At 40.9% G+C, this 21,210-nt stretch overlaps 3 protein-coding genes across 8 annotated transcripts in view; 2 read left to right on the top strand and 1 right to left on the bottom strand.

The window, feature by feature from the left end:
• The first annotated feature begins 1,503 nt into the window (after positions 1 to 1,503).
• On the top strand, positions 1,504 to 9,257 carry donson (DNA replication fork stabilization factor DONSON). 3 transcript variants are annotated; one of them, XM_086038926.1, is made up of 12 exons: positions 1,504 to 2,045; positions 3,188 to 3,262; positions 4,222 to 4,422; positions 4,489 to 4,667; positions 4,895 to 4,970; positions 5,869 to 5,971; positions 6,036 to 6,123; positions 6,927 to 7,088; positions 7,579 to 7,777; positions 8,141 to 8,210; positions 8,298 to 8,428; positions 8,504 to 9,257. In XM_086038926.1, exons 1-12 carry the CDS (start codon positions 1,563 to 1,565, stop codon positions 8,642 to 8,644), a joined length of 1,908 nt encoding a protein of 635 aa, XP_085895052.1. In that variant the 5' UTR covers positions 1,504 to 1,562; the 3' UTR covers positions 8,645 to 9,257. The 3 variants fall into 3 exon arrangements, with proteins under 3 accessions (XP_085895052.1, XP_085895126.1, XP_085895215.1); XM_086039000.1 differs by having other exon boundaries at positions 6,948 to 7,088; XM_086039089.1 differs by having other exon boundaries at positions 6,951 to 7,088.
• A 54-nt stretch (positions 9,258 to 9,311) lies between these two features.
• LOC147152888 (serine/threonine-protein kinase 24-like) lies at positions 9,312 to 16,420 on the bottom strand. The gene is made up of 11 exons (XM_086039219.1): positions 15,743 to 16,420; positions 15,281 to 15,511; positions 15,114 to 15,170; positions 14,296 to 14,404; positions 13,644 to 13,801; positions 12,626 to 12,811; positions 12,398 to 12,546; positions 11,766 to 11,889; positions 11,356 to 11,424; positions 11,141 to 11,277; positions 9,312 to 11,059 (listed from the first exon to the last, which is right to left on the bottom strand). The coding sequence occupies exons 1-11, from the start codon at positions 15,776 to 15,778 to the stop codon at positions 11,023 to 11,025; spliced, it is 1,293 nt and encodes a 430-aa protein (XP_085895345.1). The 5' UTR covers positions 15,779 to 16,420; the 3' UTR covers positions 9,312 to 11,022.
• Positions 15,480 to 21,210, top strand: part of LOC147152889 (sodium-driven chloride bicarbonate exchanger-like) — a 33,074-nt gene continuing 27,343 nt past the window's right edge. For 2 of the 4 annotated variants that reach the window (XM_086038455.1, XM_086038540.1), the window contains exon 1: positions 18,870 to 19,364. In XM_086038455.1, coding sequence (XP_085894581.1) covers positions 19,317 to 19,364 — 48 coding nt within the window. In that variant the 5' untranslated portion in view covers positions 18,870 to 19,316. Of the gene's footprint in view, positions 16,464 to 16,577; positions 16,616 to 18,869; positions 19,365 to 21,210 lie in introns of those variants that run through there. The other 2 variants (XM_086038794.1, XM_086038713.1) reach the window with 2 other exon arrangements.

Raw genomic sequence — 21,210 nt, forward strand, 5'->3', positions numbered from 1 at the left:
TTGGCTATATCCTCAAACAGAGGAACATCCTTTATTGTACCCCTCAAATGAATATAATCAGCATTTAGTTCCGTTTTTTTCCGCTGTCTGGGGAAAAAACGGAATCAATGTTAATACTGGCCATTATTTTAGGAAGGGGCACGGCAATATTGATCTTTTGACGTCAAATCCAAATGTCTTCAGTCTACAACAAAACAAAAACAAACAAATAAACAAAAGGAAATGGACTCATACTTTCCAATACTTTGGGAGGGAAGTGTAGCCGCGCTGGTTGATATAAATACTGCTTATATCATGCATGATATACAGTACATGTACTGTAAATGTTGCTAATATGTTGTGAGAGGACCCATCTGATGATGCGCCTGGCCCATGCCCAACTTACTTCAGCCCCTCCAGAATTTTATTTGATATTCTTAAATATATTAATAAATTAATATCAGACCCCCTGTATATCAGCCAAGCCTCCCTTTACTCCCGGGAGAGAAAAGCTGTTCTGCGCCGAACGAAATTAAACTTTCGGAAATATGGCCAAGAAATTCACTGTTCATCATACCATATTAACACATTTCCAGTTATTGGTATTCAGAAACAGCTAAATAATGATAATAATATCCATCCATCCATTATCTATACCGCTTATCCTCACAAGGGTCGCGGGTGTGCTGAAGCCTATCCCAGCTGTCATCGGGCAGTAGGCGGGATACACCCTGAACTGGTTGCCAGCCAATCGCAGGGCAATAATAATAATATCCATCCATCCATCCATTATCTATACCGCTTATCCTCACAAGGGTCGCAGGCATACTGGAGCCTATCCCAGCTGTCTTCGGGCAGTAGGCGGGGGACACCCTGAATTGGTTGCCAGTCAATCGCAGGGCACACAGAGACAAACAAACTACCGCACTCACAATCAAACCTAGGGGCAATTTAGAGTGTCCAATCAACTTACCATGCATGTTTTTGGAATGTGGGAGGAAACCGGAGTGCCCGGAGAAAACCCACGCAGGCACGGGGAGAACATGCAAACTCCACACAGGGAGGCCGGAGCCGGGATCGAACCCACGACCTCAGAACTGTGAGGCGGACGTGCTAACCAGTCGTGTCATCCATGCCGCCTAGTAATAATAATAATGATAATAATAATAATAACAATAATAATAATAATAATAACAATAATAATAATAAAGGGTACTATTTAAAACGATAATTTCCTACTTAAAACTTTTCACAGATGGCTCCAAAACCAAATGTATGGATATTCTAGTGATCATAGAGGCATTGCATGAGAAAACAATATATCGCTGGCGTGGAGTCGAAACCTCTTATGTCACAATTTGGTAAATTTAACATTTTTTCACAAATTAACGGTTGGGTGGATAAATGATGTATATTAATTCACACTCCGAGCCGATTGGTGGCGATAATGCGCATGGACGCTGGCCAACCGCCATTTTACAAAAAATAAGAAGACGACGAATACGAAGAAGAAGAAATGTTCTACGTCATTCCGTGAGGCGCCAGGTTTTCAAAGCATCGATTGGTCTGTGGACCAATTTTTCATGACTTTTTCGTTTAAGTTTTGGATTTACCGGTCAAACTTGCTATCGCCAGTCGCCACAATGTCCGAAGAGTTGGGCTATTCTCCCAGCTTCAAACGGCCTTCGGACATTATGCGAATGCGAAGGAAAAGAGCCCGAAGCGAAGCTTTCTCCTCTAGCCCGAGCAGTGACACCAGCGGTACCGAGCAAAGTGCCTCTTCACCGTCATCGTCTTGTGTCCGGCCCTTCTCGCCCGGGCCGCTTTTCTTCAATAACCACACACGCTCCGGTGGTGGGGTGAAACGCAGGAACCCGTTCGCAAACATTGAGAACAGACACAGCCCGAGGAAGAAATGTCTTATTTTCGACGACGAAGCGGGTGGTCAAAAGGCAGAACCGCCGACAACAAGGGACGGAGATTTCACAACAAAAGTGGACGACTTGACTTTCTCCGAACTGATGAGCAAAGTCGAAGATGTGGGACGACAAGAAAACGACCAACAGGTTATTGAGTCAAGGCACATATTTTACATTCGAACAGTCTCACGGGGCACGTACACTTCCAGACACAAAATGTCACAAAAGTACGGATATAACCTCGTCCTAATATACTCACAAACATACAGTGGTGCGTTGACTACAAGAATACAGTAGTTCGTTTGTAACATAAAATACTTGTATACCAAGTCATCTGTCCGCATTAAAATGGAAATGCCAGTAATCCGTTCCAGCCCCCGATAAAAGACCCCGAAAATTACAGTATTGCACATTATAAACCACAATTTAAAACAACTGTCAATCATGATGCCATGGTTCTTTATACAGGTCAATGGCACGGTCAGGTTCACCGAATACAAATATTTCCCTTTTATTCTCATTTAGGTTAAAAAAATTAAATATCAGCCCATCTCACTTCCTTCAAACAGTTTTGAAAAGACTGGAATGAGCCACCTTTGAATCATGTAAGCAACATTTATATCTGTATTTTGTCAGCAAAACAATGAAAGGAAATTTGACATTTCCTAAAAATTGAGCCAAGTGGTAACATATACAGTATAAGAAAACAAAACTAGGCCTAGTATACTAGTATAATATATGCAAACGTACGTAAATGAAGAACGTGGTAACATCAGTAACGTTAGTCATTTTTTGCAGAAGATAAAGAATACATGCATGTGACTTTTGTTAAATTAACCGTCTGTGTGTATTTCTGCACCATTTGTGCTTAAATGGTTTTAACATCGATGATAGTTTTGTTTTCCTGTCTTCTCCATGCTGTTTTGCATTGTGTGTTGGCATTAAGCTTGTGGACTTTTTAAGGTGTTTGGTTAAGTACAGAAAATGGAATGCTCTTTGTTTTATGTTTAGTTTGACAGTAAACATCAACTGGGAGTGGTGATGACATCTCAATTTACTCAAAAGTTCACTTGGTGTGAATTTTCTGGGACTGTTGAATTGAACACAAATCTATGATCCTGTTGTATGAATGGCAACAGGGGGATACGATGGTTCATTTGACCTCCTGCCATCTGGTTGAGGAGTACGAATGTGCCAGGGAGCCCCAGTTTGAGAACTAAGCATTTGGTTATGTGTCATTGCACCTGCTGTACGTTTAAGGTCGTCTCCATCTTTCTTTCCCATGCTAGAAATGTTTTTCTCGCTCTGAAGATGACTCTCTCTTTGAGGAAAGCGAGGAAGATGTTAAAACACCACTACTGAAGGTAAATCGGAAAAATATTTGCTGGTATGACTGATTTATGGGAGCTTTTATTGGTTAGATTAGAACATAGTTTTGTTCATGTGAGCAATAATCTGTTTAATTTGGTTGTGTGGGTGTGTGCATGGTTTCTGTAGAGCACAAAGTACGAATAAAATAAACATGAGCAGTTGCATGTAATGTTTCTCCCCCCAAAAATTTAACTGCACTAATAAACTAACCACCAGAAGGTGCTGGAACTGCACAAATGGAATAAAACTTGGCTTTTAAACAGATTTGCTGCTATTAATATCGTGACATGACGACAAGGATATAGGGGCAAATTTAATATCGCAATACCACAGTATTAGCGATATTGTGACATCCCAAGTATTCACCCACATGATTATTCTTCCTCGTCTCTTGTACATCTTGTACAAAAGAATTACAAAACCTTTTTCTACGTCTATATATTTCCTCCTTTTTACATGGTGCCCCTAGTGTCCAGACTGAGACATCACAGTCAGGTCTTCAGAACCTTCCGACAAGTTTGTGTTCCTAAAATTCCTCCTCATGGACCGCTTTAGTGGTTAACCCACAGGTGTGAAACTCCGGTCCTTGAGGGCCACTGTCCTGCATGTTTTATATGTTTCCCTTCCTCCAACACACCTGATTGAAATGAACTGCTTCATCAGCAAGCTCTGCAGGAGCCTGATAAAGATCCTGATCATTTGAATCAAGTGTGTTAGAGCTCTGTGTTGTATTTATTTAAATTATTTATTATTTTACACTTTCCTGCATTGATTAAAATGTGCTTATACCACCTGATATTTTCAGTCGGATTTAATTTGGCCACTGGAAATTTGTGTTTTTATTTTTATTAACTTTTTTTTTTCTCATTCGAATTCAAATTTCTTGAGGGTCATCAGAGTTTGGAGGTTCCAGTGCATTTATGTTACGTGTTTCTCCTGTCTCTTCCTCCAGAGTCCACAGGCCATTTCTCCTCTCTCCATAGCGCCCCCTGTGTGCACAGAGTATCCAGCCGACTGGAGCTTGAAGACCCGTCTCCTTTTTACATCCTCGCTGTCTCTGTCTTGGTCCGAGCAGCCCAAAGCTCAGGAGGAAGCCTCTGGGCTCAGCCAGCACTGCCGGGCGCAGTTTAGCACATGGCCGCACAATCTACAGGTACAGCAACATGATCGTCGTGTCTTAAGAAAAGTATTGTATTTAGTTCTGTCGTCCCTCCTACAGGATCCAAAGTCATGCACGGAGCTTCGCTGTGCCTTCCAGCAGAGTCTGATCTATTGGCAGCATCCCAGCCTGTCTTGGGTGCCGCTGTTCCCCAGGATCAACGCTGAGCGCAGGTTTACTGGAAAGAGCGCCCCCTGGGCACATGACGCAGAAGTGCAGCGGGCTCTAATGATCGAATGGTAAGGATGCGAAACCAAACAAAAATGTCACAAAAGTCACCTTCCCTGCTGCTATTTGGCAGAACAAAATTTCAAAAAACTGATTAATCATCTACTTTGGTCCTTTAACACTTACAACACTTAATTTGTAGGGAAATTGGTTAATTTCCCACAGTATGCCTAATGTGGAATCACTGGTCTTGGTTGATGGGGTGCACATGAATCAAATATTTTCTGTGTTTATGCAGGTCAGCCAGTCTGTCATCACTCTACATTCTACTGAAAGCCAGAATGTGTCCTTACTTCTATATCTGCTCCTACCAGGTACTGATGTCCCTCATACTTTTAGAAAATGGCAACTAAAATCCAGGAAATGTACCGATTAGCACAGCCCAGTAGAGTGGTACTTTGGCGTACAAGTTTAATTTGTTCTTGATCATATTTGTAAATAGGGCGTCAACTAATGATTATTTTTAATAATTGATTACTCTGCTGATTAATAGATGGATTGGGTAAAAAAAAAGAGTTTTAGTGTCCATCCCTATATTAAAAACATGACATTATTTCAAATTGACAATGCAGAAAATGCATAAATTAAGATTCATTTACTGTTTTGGTCTGTAACATGTCAGAAAATATGCAAAGATGTTAATCAGTATTTTTCAAAGTAAAAGCAGATATTTGCAAATGTTTTATTTTGATTCAACACACGGATACCATAAGAAGCGTGTTTTCATGGAAGACTACCGACATCGGAGGATATTTACTGTCGAGAGGCTGAAATTCCAAGGAGTTGGACAATTTGATATTGAACAAGGGTCGAATTAATTTGATATTCCATTAGTTATCGATTAATTGTTACAACTCTTCCTGTAACTTCAGTCACTAGTATCTCAAATTGACTTCCCCACTGAAATGAACAAAAATGCCATTACCGGTAATCCACCACTTTTTATGCAGAAAGTAGCACTGTACTGTATAAAACATGAGTTAATAAAATAATTAGTTATAAATGCAAAGAAACAAAGTTGACTTTCACTGAACTCCTCAATTTGCCTTTTTCATCAGACTTGCCTTACTTTCATCTGCAGGAAGTTTTGATAAAAATGTGTTTTGAAAAGAGTCAAGCTTTAATTCAGTGGACATTATCTGCTTCTTCTTCTCAATACTCACCTAATTCAGCATTGTGTGTGTGGGGTTGTGTGTGTGCATACACGGTCAGTTCACGGTGTTGTTTCGGGCCGCTGGACTCGGAGGCTCAGCCAGCATTAATGCCCTTGTTTCCCCAACGACCAGAGGTCTCCGCGAGGCCATGAAGGCTGAAGGTGAGTTGTTGCCGAGGCCAACTGGGTGTTTGTGTGATTAATTCTTGTCATTATTGATGGTCAGGTATCGAGTTCAGTTTGCCTCTAGTGGAGGAAAGGGCGACGAGCAGAGAGCCACCGGATCTTTGCCATGAGGAACGACAGCACAAAGAGTGAGACGTGATATTGTACCTTCTGTTTCATTTCTAGGAAAATGTTTTGTTGCTTTCCTGAATTCACTCCAGTCTTTTTTAAATTTTATTTATTTTTCTAATTGATAAAAATAAATGTGTAAATTTGATTCACTGGACGTAGTTATGCCCTGCCGTGAAAAGTAAAGCACTGCAAGTAATTGAAGCACCCCTAATAAGTTGGCAATATTAATAAACCGTAAACCATAATTGTAGTGCGAACTAAGATCCAGTAACACTTCAATGTAATTTCAAACACATCTTACATTACCATAAATAAATGGTATACAGATGATTTGATTTTTGAAAAACTATGTACTCATAGTACACGTTTAGCACAGCAGAAACATGCACATGCGATTAAAAAAAAAATCTCTATAATATGTGCTAACAGCCCAGGCTAATGTTTTAGATATTATTTCAGCATGCTTCCTTGACACCAATTACGACTTCACTTTTATCTAGGGCTTTGGTGCCATCTTTTAGGTTTTTAAGACATTACAGAAAGGGTACAAAAATTCTGGAGATCTTAGTTTTCAAAGTTGACAAATAATTGAGTCCTGAGATTTATTCTGTTGTCTGTTGTTACATTTATGTGTTTAAAAAAAAAAGAGACTTGTACAAATACCATACATATGATATTTTTCATATTAATGTTCGTAATTTGGCATGCCTGCTTTGCCTTTTGTTTCAATTTTGGAGACTACTGGAGCAATGAATCTATCTTGCAATCATATCTTTTGTATCTATTCATGTACTCTAATCACCCACACATCCATTTATAGATCCAAATCTTTCTATCACAGTAGCTGTGACCACAAAGAGGACGAGTGCTGCTCGGATGGCCCTGAAGTTGACGATGACGACGAGGATGAAGGCGGCAGCATCTTATGGCTGAAGGAGATGGGAGTCCAGGACAAGATTAAGAAGCCAGACAGCATCCAACTGTATCCTCTACAGGTGTCAAAATGAATTGTTTAATTGATTATGAAATGAATCAACAACTATTTTGATAATAGAGTAATAATTTAGAGTCTTTTTTTACCTTAACATTGTCCAAATTCTGATTTCAGCCACTCAGCAGTAATTATCTGATTTGTGTCGTCCTTCAATGAAAGCAGACAGATTTTATTTAATCAAAAGAAAACATTTGCAAAAATCTGCTTTTACTTTGGAAAACAATGACCGCAGCAAAAACAATGTTGGCGAGTAGAACATCAATCCCTCTTGCGTGATATTGCTTAATTATTGTTTAGTTATTGTTTTTTTTTACATCACTGAAAAAAATACCAAATAAACAACAATTGGTTAATGAACAGTAATCAAGCAAAAATTGGCTTTGCAGTAGACTATTATAAAATAAAATGTTATCCTCCGGCTTTTCAGCGCGGTGCCTCGTTTCCCCGTCGTGTGTCGTCCTTAACATTTTGCGTGCAGTTGCAAGGAGGGCCGATCGGTGAGCGTGGATCACAAGCCCGAGTCAGTGGTGTGCGTGGAGGGGCAGCACACGTTCACGCTCGTCAACTTCCTCATCAACTGCAAGAGCGTGGTGGCGGCGGCCGGGACTCAGGCGGGTCTACCGCCGACAATCCTCGCCCCTGTTGCTTTTAGAGGCGCTGCAATGCATTCGCTAAAGGTAACCGCAGAGGGCAAATGTAACCGTGTCCATCGCCATGTACTTAAGTAGAAAATATTCATATACAGTGCATTGAAAAATATAGTGAAAGTCAATTCTGATTGGCCCCGTGAAGTGAATTTACATTTGTTGGTAAATACAGATAATTTCTGAAAAGTAGTTTTGACTTAAGTTTAAGTCCTGATATTTGTTTAAAATAAAACTGGTAAACATAGAATCAGGGATTTAACTCAATTAAAAAAAAAAAAATCACAGGCAGAAAAATGTAACAAAGTACAAATCCCAGCAGTGAACATAAAAGACCTGAAAGGACACTACTTGCGACCCCAGTTTATGAGCCCCAATGTGTTGTGATCCTGTCAGGCCCGCTGTGTGAACGTCAAGAGCCAGGTTGGTTCTGCCTACCAGAACATTAGCAGTATGGAGATAACAGGTGCGTAGCGGACACAGGAACGGCCCCAAGCCAAGAGGGCAACTGAGACTGCAGGAAATTATATATTTTTTCCCCCCACACTTCAAGGGCCCATCCTGCCATCCTCTCTACACGCCATCACAACCCTGCTCCGGCCCGCACAAAAAGGAAACTTCTCGGCCACTCTTTATACACACGCACCCACAGCCATCCTGAACATCCATGGAACCAAGCAACAGGTAAAGTGCCCGGGGGGGGAAAAAATCCCTGAAATAAGCATTTTCTTAATGTTTTTGCATTTTTATTTGGGATAGTGCGTGCGTGGGTCAGAGGACCTCTCTGCATTTGGCCTCCATCCGGCCTCTGTCCAGCATCTGCAGCAACCATCCAGCCTGGGGAAGATGGCGCTCACACAGATCACCATGAACAACTACAGCTACACCTGGAAGAAGTGATTTGGTGCTGGGTCTTGATTCAGTGTAGCCAAAGGGGTGCGTGCTATCATCTTCTGCTTTTCTTGCTCAAATGAAGTTGCACTTATATAATATCCTCCCTACTCAAAACAGTGACTTAATGGCATGAAAATGCACTACGTGGAAAAAAAATGCTGGTGTTTATCAAAAACAAGAGCAAGGCTTTTAATCATAAAAAGTATATTTAATATAATCCACTGTAACATGTAGTTTGAACATTAACACTTTGCCTAAATAATTAGAAAATTAGTATGGGTTTTGGGGACTACTTAAATGAATAAATGCAAATGTGTTGAACTGAAATACAGTTCAGTTATATTGAACTTTTTATGCAGTGATTGTTTCGCGTACCACTAGAGGGAGCCTGTGTGCCACTAGCACACTTGGAGAATAACTGCTTTCAATTGTCCATTGGTGCAAACGTGGATGCTTGATCATCTACTGTATCTGTGCTGTGATTGGCAGCCAGTCCAGGGTGCATGCCGCCTGTTGCAAAAGTTGGTTGGGATTAGGCTTCACCTCACCCAGCCGCCTCCATCACAATATAGAAAATGGATGGTTTGTGTATTGTGTATTATATAAATTAATAAGCAAATACATGTTGCACTGTTTTTTTTTTCCTGCACAAAATACCAGTGGAGTCAAACAATCTGCAGTAGCATCTTTATTTCTTATGCCACTTTCAAAGCTTACATTTAACTTCTCAAATGACTCGAGCAAATATTATATATATACAGTACTATAAACTGCCAGCTATGATAAACAAATGTACACAATTATTTCCTTAGTTATTTTTTGTGTGTAACTTTTAAATTTTTGCTAAGCATCTCATAATTCCATAACTGCAGTTATAAAAATACCATATATTTCTTAATTTGCTTCTTACCTGTGCTGACAAGTGGTATAACTTATCAACATTATTGCTGCATTAGCACAGTAGATTCTGGAGCTCTTAAGTAAACATAGCAACAAATGGCTATTAGCAACTGTGAAAATGTTTGCTTTCAGTTCTCTTGCAGTAAGTGCCACATTTTCATGGACTTAACAAAATGAAATGGAGACTATAACAGTTTAAAAAAAAGAAAAAAAACACAAACCATGGCACTTTTCATGTGAGGGCATGATGCATGGCATTGTTTGGCTGTGTTGTCCCATAGTCCCCTCCATCCTTTAAACATAGTTGCACTATGCAGGCCATTGAAAGGGAAGGATTGCAACTTGGAACGCAAACAGAGAAAACACTTAATATTTACTCACTACGGAGCACCAGACAAGACACGGGGGCTTGGGGGGACACTTGTGGCCATAATTTAGAAATTCTGTTCGCACAAAACTCTTAATTTGTGAGCACCAAGAGCCGTGGCTCCATATCATCCAGTAAGCGCATATCAAGCGCACCTTCTCCTGACACGGTAAGGTAGAGGGCAGATTTAAAGCTTACACAGGTCAGGGATAAGAGTGTGATTGAGTTTTAGTTTGGGCTAGGGACCAACTACAAAAGATATCCTAAAAGCCTATCATTGCAAGGTATCATTATTAACGAGACATTTTTAAATAATAAAAAAGAAAGACCTTAAGGGCAGTTCCTAGTTATGGTGTGCTCTCTTTGCTTACTCAGATATACAAGTTGTTCTTGGAAATATTAAATCCACAAATTAGCATTTCGTGTGCATGCGATACACATTTTCCGTGGCCACAAATTAGTATTTTGAGTTCCTAATTCGAGGTCACATTTCTTGCCATTTTGTATACGTTTCGTGGCAACAAATGACACACATACGGATTTGTTGGCCCCAATTATGTCTGGGGCTTCGTAGCTCACAGACTGATGAAGAAGAAAACTCAAATGAGGAAGTGACGTGCATCTTAAAATCCTCCCTCATCATTTTCTGCTCATTCTGTTCCGTTTCAGTAGAAGCATCTACAAAATGTGTGTGGGGGGGTCATTTTGTACACAGTGATTCAGCTCCTGCAAACTGACAACCCCACCAACTTGACAGTCAGCTTAAAACACTTTACCTGAGTTTTTTTTCCATGAAGAATGCTGTTTACCATTAGGCATGTTGGTGCAAAGAGGACGTTCACACCATGCATGCTTTGTCAAAAGGTTCCGTTGGTATACGCCGCAGGCTTGGGTTAAAAGGGAGGGCCTTGATTTAAGTCTTGCCTTGGGGCTTTGAGAGCCTCAGCTCTTGGCCGAGCAAAATGCCACATAGCGACAAGGTCAGCACGAGTCCCAGCAGAATAGATGTTGATCGAGATCAGCTGCTACTGAGTGAAGGAGTCGATAGCAGAGCGCAGGTGCTTTTAGGAGGGGAGCGGAGAGAAGGTTCCGTGGGTGGGTAGCAGAGAGCCGCTCACTATGGGAAAGAAGAGGATGACCTGCTTGTGGAGAAACTGCAAAAAAAAACAACACAAAAAAGACATTAAAAGCAGGTCAATTCCAATCAGGAAAATAGGAGGTGGTGGTTGTGGTACCTCTGAAGCCTGTGGATCATGTGCACCACCAGGGAATCTGAAATGCCGGGGTAGGCTTCCTCAGCCCGCAAGATGGCCTCCTTCAAGTCGTCCAGGACCACAGGGTTCCGGTTCACTTGCTCATGTCTGGCCTTAAGCTGGTAATGTTAACAATTCTTTAGTACCGACGTAAAGGGCTCTTGATATTTTTGTGGATTTTGAGGCTGCATTGTTACCTCGGTTAACGCAGGCGTGATGACTGTGGACAGGCTCTGTGAATAAGGCCTCTTTGGAATGTCTTTAGTCTGCACAGAATAATAGAAGGTGAGAGGAGACCAAGAAAGTAGGCAACTACCTTGTACTGCAAAACGCTGGGCAACACTAAGCTCTGCTGGAAGCCAAAGCGTAATGAAGGCGCAAGTAGGAGAGCCTGAAAAGGTCGCCTACTAAGCACAACGTTTAAATGTGTTTTAAACATGTTGCATGGGTGAAACTTAGATAAATGGAACTGGAATGTTAAATAGTAGATGTTTTTTTCCTGACTTTTTCTATGTCAAAAGTTCAAAGGAAAAGAAGACAATGCACATTAAAAAAAAAAAATGTTGCACACAATCGTTTTGGAAGGTGTAACTACTTGGCATAGCACCTGCTCAGTTGCCCCTGACTGCCCCTCGCCGTTTTGTAGCTTCTTTGGATCCTTCTCTCGGATGGTAAAGATCCAGTTGTCACTGCCAAAGTCGTTTCCACCTGATGCCTGCCCATCCTGCTCCCTAACGTACATTTCAAACTGGTCAGCTTTAAAAACATACTTAGAATATAATACAAATACATTTAAACATGTATAATCTATTCAGAGAGAGCAAGATCAATGAGTAACAAAATTACTGTGTAAACAATGTAACAATGTGTACTCACGACGACGACAAAGATGCCCTAATATAGAATATTACCATTTCAACTGCGAAATAAAGATTTTATTTGTAAAAAAAAAAAAAAAGAATAATAATTGTCCGTGGAAAATGTTACACCTGCATGAGCATATAGTACAACTGCGCATTAACATGATCTCAGCCCCTCTACATTGGTGATTTTTTTTTTCCCCCGGAACATGGCTATGGGCAGTTGCTGGCTGGCTCTGTTTCTTCTTTTGTATACCTTCAAGTGATGAGCAATGCATGCAGCACTCTGCCAGCAAAAAAAAAAAAAAAAAAAACCTGCAAGGGAGTTTTTGTTTTTTTCCCCTCCTCTAACAAGTATACCATAACAGTAAACGCTTACGTGTCTGACTCATCTGAACTGGACTCTGTGGTTCTTGATTGCTCTGCCTTCCACCGTTTGTACTTGTCCACCAGCTCGGTCAAGTAGGATGTCTTTTTAGCGTGGCGTACAATCAGCTTATGCTTCAGCAACTCCTTGGCAGTCGGCCTCTGCAGAAATAAGGCGCGCAAAAACATTTTTAAATGCAAGGCTGAGAGGAAACAAAAATGGCCGGATGGAAATACCTACAAAACTGGGCTCCTTGTTGAGACAAGCCTCAACAAACTCCTTGAGTGGCTTGCTGTAGTTTCCCTCCAGAGTGGGAGGGTTGTTCTTTGGGATAAGAAACAAAACCTTCATGGGATGGAGCTCCGAGTGTGGCGGTTCACCTTTTGCCAGCTCAATGGCTGTGATGCCCAGGGACCAGATATCTGCCTGAAACGTACACAGAGATGTTGCCACACATTCTCCTTGAGATGTGTTGAAATATGTGGAACATCCTAAAGGTCGAACAACATTCATGACAAAAGTTATATAGTGTTATATAGCTATATAGTGACTTATCACATAAATCAGATACTGTATACCTAGATTCATTTTTGTTTCCCATGAAAAGGCATGTTTTTGAGAATATAGTTCTATTTTTAGAGAATAAAGGAGTCATTTCCAGAATAAAAGGTGTAATTATTATAATTACAGTCGACCCCTGCATACTCCTGGCTATTATTCAATTTAAGTTTTGGATTCAGTGATACAAACATTCCATCGCTGCCAATTGCAATTTGGATCTTTCTATGCATCCTCAGAAGTTTACTGCCCTGCCTCATCCAGCATCACCCACTCAAGTCGCCTGGGCTGCCACTAGGTACTCAACTGTAATTTTCCATCACACAGCCTGTTATCAGCTGGTGGGCAACGCTGGCTACTCCTCTACTAACATGGCACATTAGAAGGAGAAGGGTGTTAAATAAAGAGTGCAAAAATATGCAGATAGGCACAAATACTTTTACCTATGTTCTTCAAAAAAATGTGCAAAGTACTTGAGCTCTCAAATTGTAATTTACTGTAATGGTTCAAAAAATTTTTTTTACACTTGTATGCTATTAGGAATGATAACATGTTGCTCAAATTATTGCCTTTTCAGTTAAGATGGGGGTTTAGAACAGTAACAGTTTGACTCTGTCAGGGATTCACTCAATTTCATATTGACAAAATGGTTTTAAAATGTAAAGAAATCCAGGTGGAGCACGGTCCCGACAATCCTCACCTTAGAGTCGTATGCAGACTGTCTTATGACCTCAGGAGCCATCCAGAAAGGCGTGCCCACAAACGTGTTGCGCTTGATCTGGGTGTCGGTGAGCTGGCCGGCCACACCGAAATCAGCCAGTTTCACCTCGCCTTGCTCAGAAAGCAGAACGTTGGCGGCTGGGGTGAGCAGAGTTGAAACAGAATGAACGTTTAAGATTAAAGCCACCACAATTATACCCATTATTTTAATTAGCACAGTGAATTTAAACAAACAAACAAAAATAAACACTGCAACATGTTTTATTTTGATTCGAAAAATAAGATAAAAAAATAAAAATCTCCCAGCCTGTGCACTTTTGGACAGTTGAAAGTATAAACGCCAACAACCAAAGTAATTTTGATACAAGCAAGACCCCAATAAACTTTACTTACAATGACTAAGACAACAATTTTTGGGAGTTGACTTCCCTTTAACAAAATTGGAAACAAAAAAATGTGCATTCTAGCGTAATTTCTAATTCCATACAGCATAGGTGACAAAGCTGTCCAAAATCATTACTGTAATAGTTATTTATTTAGGATATTCTTCTGACAGTAATCTGAGTCTCTTCCAGTGCGTGCATATGGCAGGCGCAGGGTAAGCAGCTTGACCAAACTGCATGAAAACGTACCTTTGATATCCCGGTGGATCTTCTTCTCAGAGTGCAGATACTCGAGCCCCTTTAAGATCTCTCTCAGAATGGTGGCAATTTGGGTCTCATCCAGAGCACCCGGCTCCATCTTAGAGGGACAAAACATTAAAAAATAAATAAAAAATGTTACTACAAAATGCAATACTTAGTGCTAATTCTAAAATTATAACTCTAAATTCCAATTATTACAAAGATTTTTACAAAAATGCTAACAAATGGAATCTGGTATCTTCAGAATCAGGCCTCAGTCGTAGACATTATTAATCTGATGCGAATGGTATATACACAACACCCTTGCGTAATTTGTGATTTCCAGTACAACAGACGCATTAATATTCCGCCGCCTTTAGATTAGAAATAATTAAAGGTCATTCGCACAGACGAAAAGGACCCTGCACCCATACACACAAGGGTCGCGCTTTGATGATTTGCATGGGTATACTGACTTGTAAAGAAATCAGAGCATCTGGAGTGGAATTAATTAATTTTCTTCTACCAGGAGTGGATTTCAACATGTAGGCTGGAGCTTGATGGCCACCATGACTGCTTCGCAACCAAAATGTGCAATTTACAGCACTCTCGTGTGCATCTAATCATACTCCAGCTGTCTCCTTCAATTGCATGCCGTAAAGTCTGACTACAACCGTAACTGAAAAAGTTTTACAATCTCAATATTTATATTCATATAATGTTCTTTTGATGATCACATATCTATTATACTTTGTATAGTTTTGACATACTTTTATTTTCCCCCCACAACAAAAACAATCAATTAAGAGCTCAGCAGGGAGACTCACCAAATCTAAAGCTGAGCCGCCTCCTAAATACTCCATGATGATCCATAACTTGGCATCCTATACAGTTGAGGCACATCACAGGAATCAATCACACATCTGAGAAACGTGGGTGACGAAGATGTTCTGTCAATCCCCAATAACAGGAAAGTAATTGGCTGAAGCATCACCTTCAGGTAGGAGCCATAGTATTTGGTGACAAAGGGGCTGTCGCATTGGCTGAGCACAGTGATCTCCTGCTGAATGTCTTCGATCTCGTCCTCGGCTTCCTCCAGGTCAATGATCTTGATGGCCACCACTTTCTGAGTCCGATTGTCAATGCCTTTGAAGACCTCGCCGAACGAACCCTTGCCGATGCGTTCCAGCTTGGTGAAGAGCTCTTCTGGATCCACTCTGACATTCTGACCAGGATGGATGGATGAGTATTGGCATATGCACAGTGGGGAGGGTTATCAGGGTTATCACGACTTTACAGATTCATAACCTTCTTAGTATTTGTCACAGAAAAATGAGACTTATCACTGGAATTGTATTTGAGAGAATAGTCTGTTGGCGCTGGTTCTAGTGATTCGATTTAATTAAACTTTGAAATGTTACATTTAGTATTAAAGACAAAAGAGGGCTGGGCTTACCTGCATGCCTGGTAGGTTCCCTGGAGGGTGGGCCATGGTGGGACTGGCTCAGAGCTCCTTAGCTAAACTAATGTCCACCACTCGTTAGGTGACGTGAACGAGGGCGGCTGGGCCCACGGGACTACAAGGGTCCGGGTCCTATTGGGCAGCTATTGTGGAGTTCAATTAGTGTCAGACCCACTCCTCAAAATATGATGCATCTAAACGGCTGGACAAGCTAACAGACGTTTGCTAACAGTGAGACAGTAAACAAGCTTCGAGTTATTTAACCCCTGCCTTTAATTCGACGCCCGTACGACGGTATGAGATGGCAGCAATTACTCATGTTGTTCAGGACCCAAATGGAAGTTTTTACAAAGCCCTTAGTCCGCTGTCACTTTGTAAAAGTGAAGTCTTTCGATAACAGTTTTAGCTCGCTGGACCGATAGCATTGTTAGCTCGCTACCTTGCTAGCCAATCATAGCAGACAACCGAACGTTGTCTGCTAGTCGCGGCCTCAAACAACAACGACCACGGCATGGCACATATGGAATTCGAAAGAGCAGAGTCTTAAAGAAATGATCCTCGCAATAACTCTTCGTCATGTGCTCGAGGCAGCCAGTGTTTTGTTTTCCTTCCTCACTTTAGCCCCGAACTCCCGGCCATCTTGTCAGAGTCATGACGTCGGACGGGAGGGCGGTTCTGATCCGGACGATAACATCGGACCGCGTGAGCAGCCGAGGCAAGTTTATTTTGTAAAGTATACTTTAATTGAGCATACTATACAATTCAAACATGGTTTACTAATTTGCTGCCTTGTGTGAAAATATTTACTGTGTGACTAATTCATTTACAGGACGTGGTGGGGTGCTGAATGATGGTTGAGTATAGTTGGTACGTACATACATTTGAATTTTTTTTTATTTGATCAATCTCGATCCATGAATGTCCTTCAACATTGTTAAACGATTTTCCAGAACTGACTCACAGCAACACACAAATTCCGATTCGTCAATGATTGCAACAAAATTTTTAGAAATGACATTTTTGTACTAGCAAGTGTTCCAAAATATTGTTTCAGGCAAGCGTTGGGGTTCTATGAAAGGTTTGGGATTTCAAAAATCAGGTTTCAAGACAGGATTAGGGTTTCAAAGTAGGGGGTTTCTCATTCAGACTTCGGATTTCAGTTTAGGGTTTCACATTATCTATCTTCCTACCTTCCTTACTTCCTTCCTTCCTTCCTTCCTTCCTTCCTTCCTTCCTTCCTTCCTTCCTTCCTTCCTTCCTTCCTTCCATATCATCCTTCCTTCCTCTTTCGTCTTTACACCTTTCCTTCCTTTCATTCATATCTTCATTTAAATCCTCCTTTAGCTACTATCTTTCATACATCCTCATTTCATTCCTTACGTCATCTTTCTTTCCAATTGTCCATCCTTCCCTTGTTTTTATTTCCATCCTTCCTTCCAGCATTCTTTCCAATCTTTGATCATTTCCTCCTCCTTCCTTTCACCCTTCTTTCCTACATTCCATCCATCCTTTCTTCCATTCTAACCTTCCTTTCTCCCTTCCTTCTTTTCTTCAACCATCCATGTTTCATTCCTTACTTTCGTACATCATTGTTTTCTTGCATCTTCCTTGCCTCATTTCCATTCTTTCTGCCTTCCTCTCTCATTATTATATCTCTTTCTTTTCCGATCTTTCTATCCATCTTTCTTTCCGACATTCCATCCTTTCATACTATTTTTCTTCCTGAAAGCTTAGTAATTTAAAATGGACAATACATCCCTATCGTACTTTTGGCCTGCCATGTAATTCCCCCCTTCTGCAGCAAGTATGAATCAGAGTACTCGAGCTAATGTTAGGTCAATTAAATACTACAGTACAATATACTTAATTACAGTGACTGAAGAGCATAGCAGTACTGTATCGACTTGAGTAAATGGGTAAATGGTTTGAATGATGATTATAGCCTTCTCTACCAGTGTTGTTTGAATGTGTGACGTGTCAGTCGAAATGAAGATGTAGCCTGAGGTCAATTGCTTCCAAGGGAGAAGAAACGTTGGCTGTAATTTACATGTCAACAGATGAATTGATTTAAAGATAGACATGGTGGAAACTCAGATATAGTTAACAAACATGATCATTGACTGGCTAATTAAGTGACTCCCTGTTGATCTTATTAATGAAATAGACATACTCGTTTAATGGTGGATGGATAACGCACTGCAAACTTGAAGAAAATCCAAGCCATCATTTTATACATAGCTGTGAGAGAATGCCTTCCACAAAGCCGGTAATGGAGGTTTTCATCATTTCCTGTTCAGGTCAACGGTATTCACTTACTTGTTTGCCACCAGGAAGTACCTTGACACCTATTGTTTACAGATACAGTATCCTGAAGTTTACAGTGATTCTCAAAGTGTGGTTAATGGATGGATGGTGGTGCTGTTGCCTCCCTCTAGTGGTATGAGAAAGTATCATGATTTAAATGTTCTCTCTAGGGTGGACAGGTGGCGGAAAATCGCAATGTGGAACACCCAGGAGTGCCTGGGACGTCAATGTTTAAACTATGCATGATGTTACAGTGTTTAAAACAAACAAACAAACAAAAAACTACGAGAAATGTGCTCAGTACAGATCAGATGTATTAAGTGCTATATATTTGCATTGAATCGTTTAGGACTGTTTGTGTTTCAAACATTTATTTAGGTATTTTTTTAAATTACATTTATGTGCAGTACAGTGCATTTTAATTGAGTAGTTAAGTACATTTTTTTTTCTCTGTATTTAACAACGGTGTTGATTTTCAAACTGCACGATGTTACGGTGGCGAACAATATTAAATATACTGCTTTGCTTCGGTCTCGTTTTGGATTAACGCGTGTGTCCACTAAGCTGTAATGTTGGCCTTTATAGTGGTACTTGCTGTAAAATTTTGAGACCCGAACCACTGTAAATTAGCACAGGAGTCAGATATTACAACTCTACTTGTACTGTTATTGCCGGCAACAATTAACACTTCCCACTTCTGACCAGATGGAGGCACCACAGTACAAGAGTTATGCCGCAGCATCTTTCGTCATGATGCGCGATGGCCGCACTTGATCGCGTGCCGCATAGACTGAAATGTGGACACGATCACATTCGGTTGTGACTTGATTTCCTTCATATCACCACATGCAAGCTACATATAGATGAATTAGCTACATGCTGCTGCAGGAAATCCTACGTGTATCTTTCTCGAGTGTAATTTTGAAACACAAGGTCAATGAACCAGTCGCGGTTTCTGCTGCTTTATTTTTATTACATATTATCAAATTACGCGCGTATCAGTGTTAAAATGATTTCGCACGGAGACTCTCTGGCACGATCCCCCTCCCCACATTTGTGTGGGCAGGCGCAACCTCCCTCCTCCATGCGTAAAATATGTAGGGCATGCTTTGCCACCTCCATTTGAGAAAACCCGAACCGGTAAATATACTGTACTGCGACTGGAGGGGAGAGCGATCCTTTTTAGCCACTCTCCTCATCGTCAAGCTTAATCAGCGTCTCAAGTCAAGAAGAGCAACACATTTGGAAGGAGGAGGAGGAAAAGATGGACATTACCGACCAGGGTGCTCAAATGGAGCCTCTGTTGCCAGCGGTGAGTTGTGTCTCCATTCGTGTGGGAAATGTCCGTGTTTGGCTATTTGCCTTAAGAATGAATCACAAGACAGTCGATTTATTGGTTAATCTTCCTTGACTATTATCACAATACTTGGATTTCATAAATGAGCATTTTTATTCTTCTAGTGATGCACTAGGGGTAATAAGAATTTACAGTCACAGGCCAATTCATTAGTCACACATACCAAATTCAGTGTCATTTATGGTAAAAACTGCTATGCTCGGATTCACATTGACGTAGATTTAGTAATATTTTAATTGTGGTTGTAAAGTACCGGTGAGAACTGCCTGTTGTTTTGCCTCTAAAGTAACCAACTATGGTAGACAAAATATTAGACACACATCGCAAGATGTAGTTCACTTATACATTAATACACTACAATAATAAATATATTGTTAAATCGATGAAATGCTGTCAATGCCAGTCAAAACAGAGCAGAGGACCCAATGCTCAGTGAGTGTACTTCACGCGCCCTCTACTACCTGCAGCCCCTTATGCAACCTGTGAGCTAGGATGAGGCATCTTTCACTTCATTTTACCTCGCATACTTTCATCTTACAAGAAGGCCTGTGCTAAATTCTCTGAGATCCATCATCGTTTTGGGTCTTAATATTCTTTAGGTGATGCAGAGTCAGTTTGAGCACCTGCCCACTAAGGTCAGAGGCCCACTCTCTATAGCCAACTGAAGAATCCAAACAAGAATGTCTGTATTAATTGTGAACCCTGGCGATAGCGGCATCCCATCAGTATTCAGGTGCTCGGAAGATAGAGGAAAAAATATCTGTCACACTTGAGAGAGAGATGGCAGATGGTGACTAGATTTTTGGGGGGGGGTACATGGCGTGTTTGTTCTCCCTGTTCTTCCATGGGTTGTCATAGCGTTAGCAGGATGTCATGTCTCTATGAGGAGCAGTAGTGGCGCGGTAATCTCTGGGAAGCGAGTATTGATGCGATGCAGCGTGATTTAAGGCAGCAGTTCCCAACATCTATAGAGCCAAGGCACATATTTTACAAATGTACGGTACACTACCAAACAAAAATGGTGGATATGTAGGTTCATTTTGTACTTTCTGCCTGCTATGATATATGTTGTTGTCATTGATAGATCAGCAAAGATAAATTTGTTGTAAATAGATAATGTTCAGACCAGTGAGGTGAATCACTGCTTTAAAGTAGAAGTCAATGCCCACAAATTCTTTGCAGTAATATGTTCTATGTGCCTTCACTAGTCTAAACATGGCATTGTGATTAATGTTGCATTTGTGGTATGTGAGTTAAGCAGCAAAATCCACCTGTTTTTAGCCATCTCAGGAGGCGGCCATTTTGTCACCTCTGTCCACTGAAAATGACATCAGTTGCTCAGGACTCAGGTAACGACCAATCACAGCTGACATGTTTTCTGAAGCTGAGCGATGATTTGTCGTTACCAGTGTTGTTTTCGTCAACGATGACGAAAATATTTCGTTAACGCCCCCTATTTTTCATGATGATAACGAGACGATGACGAGCTAAACGTGGCTCTTTGATGATGAAAACATGACGTGATGTACATGAATTTTCGATGATGAGAAATTGTTAGCGTGTGGTCCGTCAGACATTCATAATTTATGACATCCCTTCCTACTGTACACCCTAATCTGTCTTTCAAAAAAATTTAATGCTGGTGCAACCAATCCTCCTTTGGGCACGCCCACCGCCGGGACAACACACATCGTCGCACACACCGACACAACAAAACACGAACACGTCTGCGGTCGTTGGTCTCGGCTCACGCACACTGACACGCGTTCCTTTGACGGACCATGGCGACAGTGACAGCAAA

The sequence above is a fragment of the Filicampus tigris genome, chromosome 1 (genome assembly GCF_054856515.1).
Source record: "Filicampus tigris isolate MCC_2025a chromosome 1, RoL_Ftig_1.0, whole genome shotgun sequence".
Taxonomy (NCBI): domain Eukaryota; kingdom Metazoa; phylum Chordata; class Actinopteri; order Syngnathiformes; family Syngnathidae; genus Filicampus; species Filicampus tigris.

What these genes read in the sequence shown, in the direction of transcription:
- donson (XM_086038926.1), top strand. Translation starts at nt 1,563, where the DNA reads ATGACTTTTTCGTTTAAGTTTTGGATTTACCGGTCAAACTTGCTATCG. An exon ending in CGGGCTCTAATGATCGAATG is followed by an intron (nt 4,668 to 4,894) that starts GTAAGGATGCGA and finishes GTGTTTATGCAG; the next exon opens with GTCAGCCAGTCTGTCATCAC. An exon ending in GAGGAACGACAGCACAAAGA is followed by an intron (nt 6,124 to 6,926) that starts GTGAGACGTGAT and finishes ATCCATTTATAG; the next exon opens with ATCCAAATCTTTCTATCACA.
- LOC147152888 (XM_086039219.1), bottom strand. Translation starts at nt 15,778, where the DNA reads ATGGCCCACCCTCCAGGGAACCTACCAGGCATGCAG. An exon ending in ACTATGGCTCCTACCTGAAG is followed by an intron (nt 15,171 to 15,280) that starts GTGATGCTTCAG and finishes TCAACTGTATAG; the next exon opens with GATGCCAAGTTATGGATCAT. An exon ending in TCACGCCTGCGTTAACCGAG is followed by an intron (nt 11,278 to 11,355) that starts GTAACAATGCAG and finishes TAACATTACCAG; the next exon opens with CTTAAGGCCAGACATGAGCA.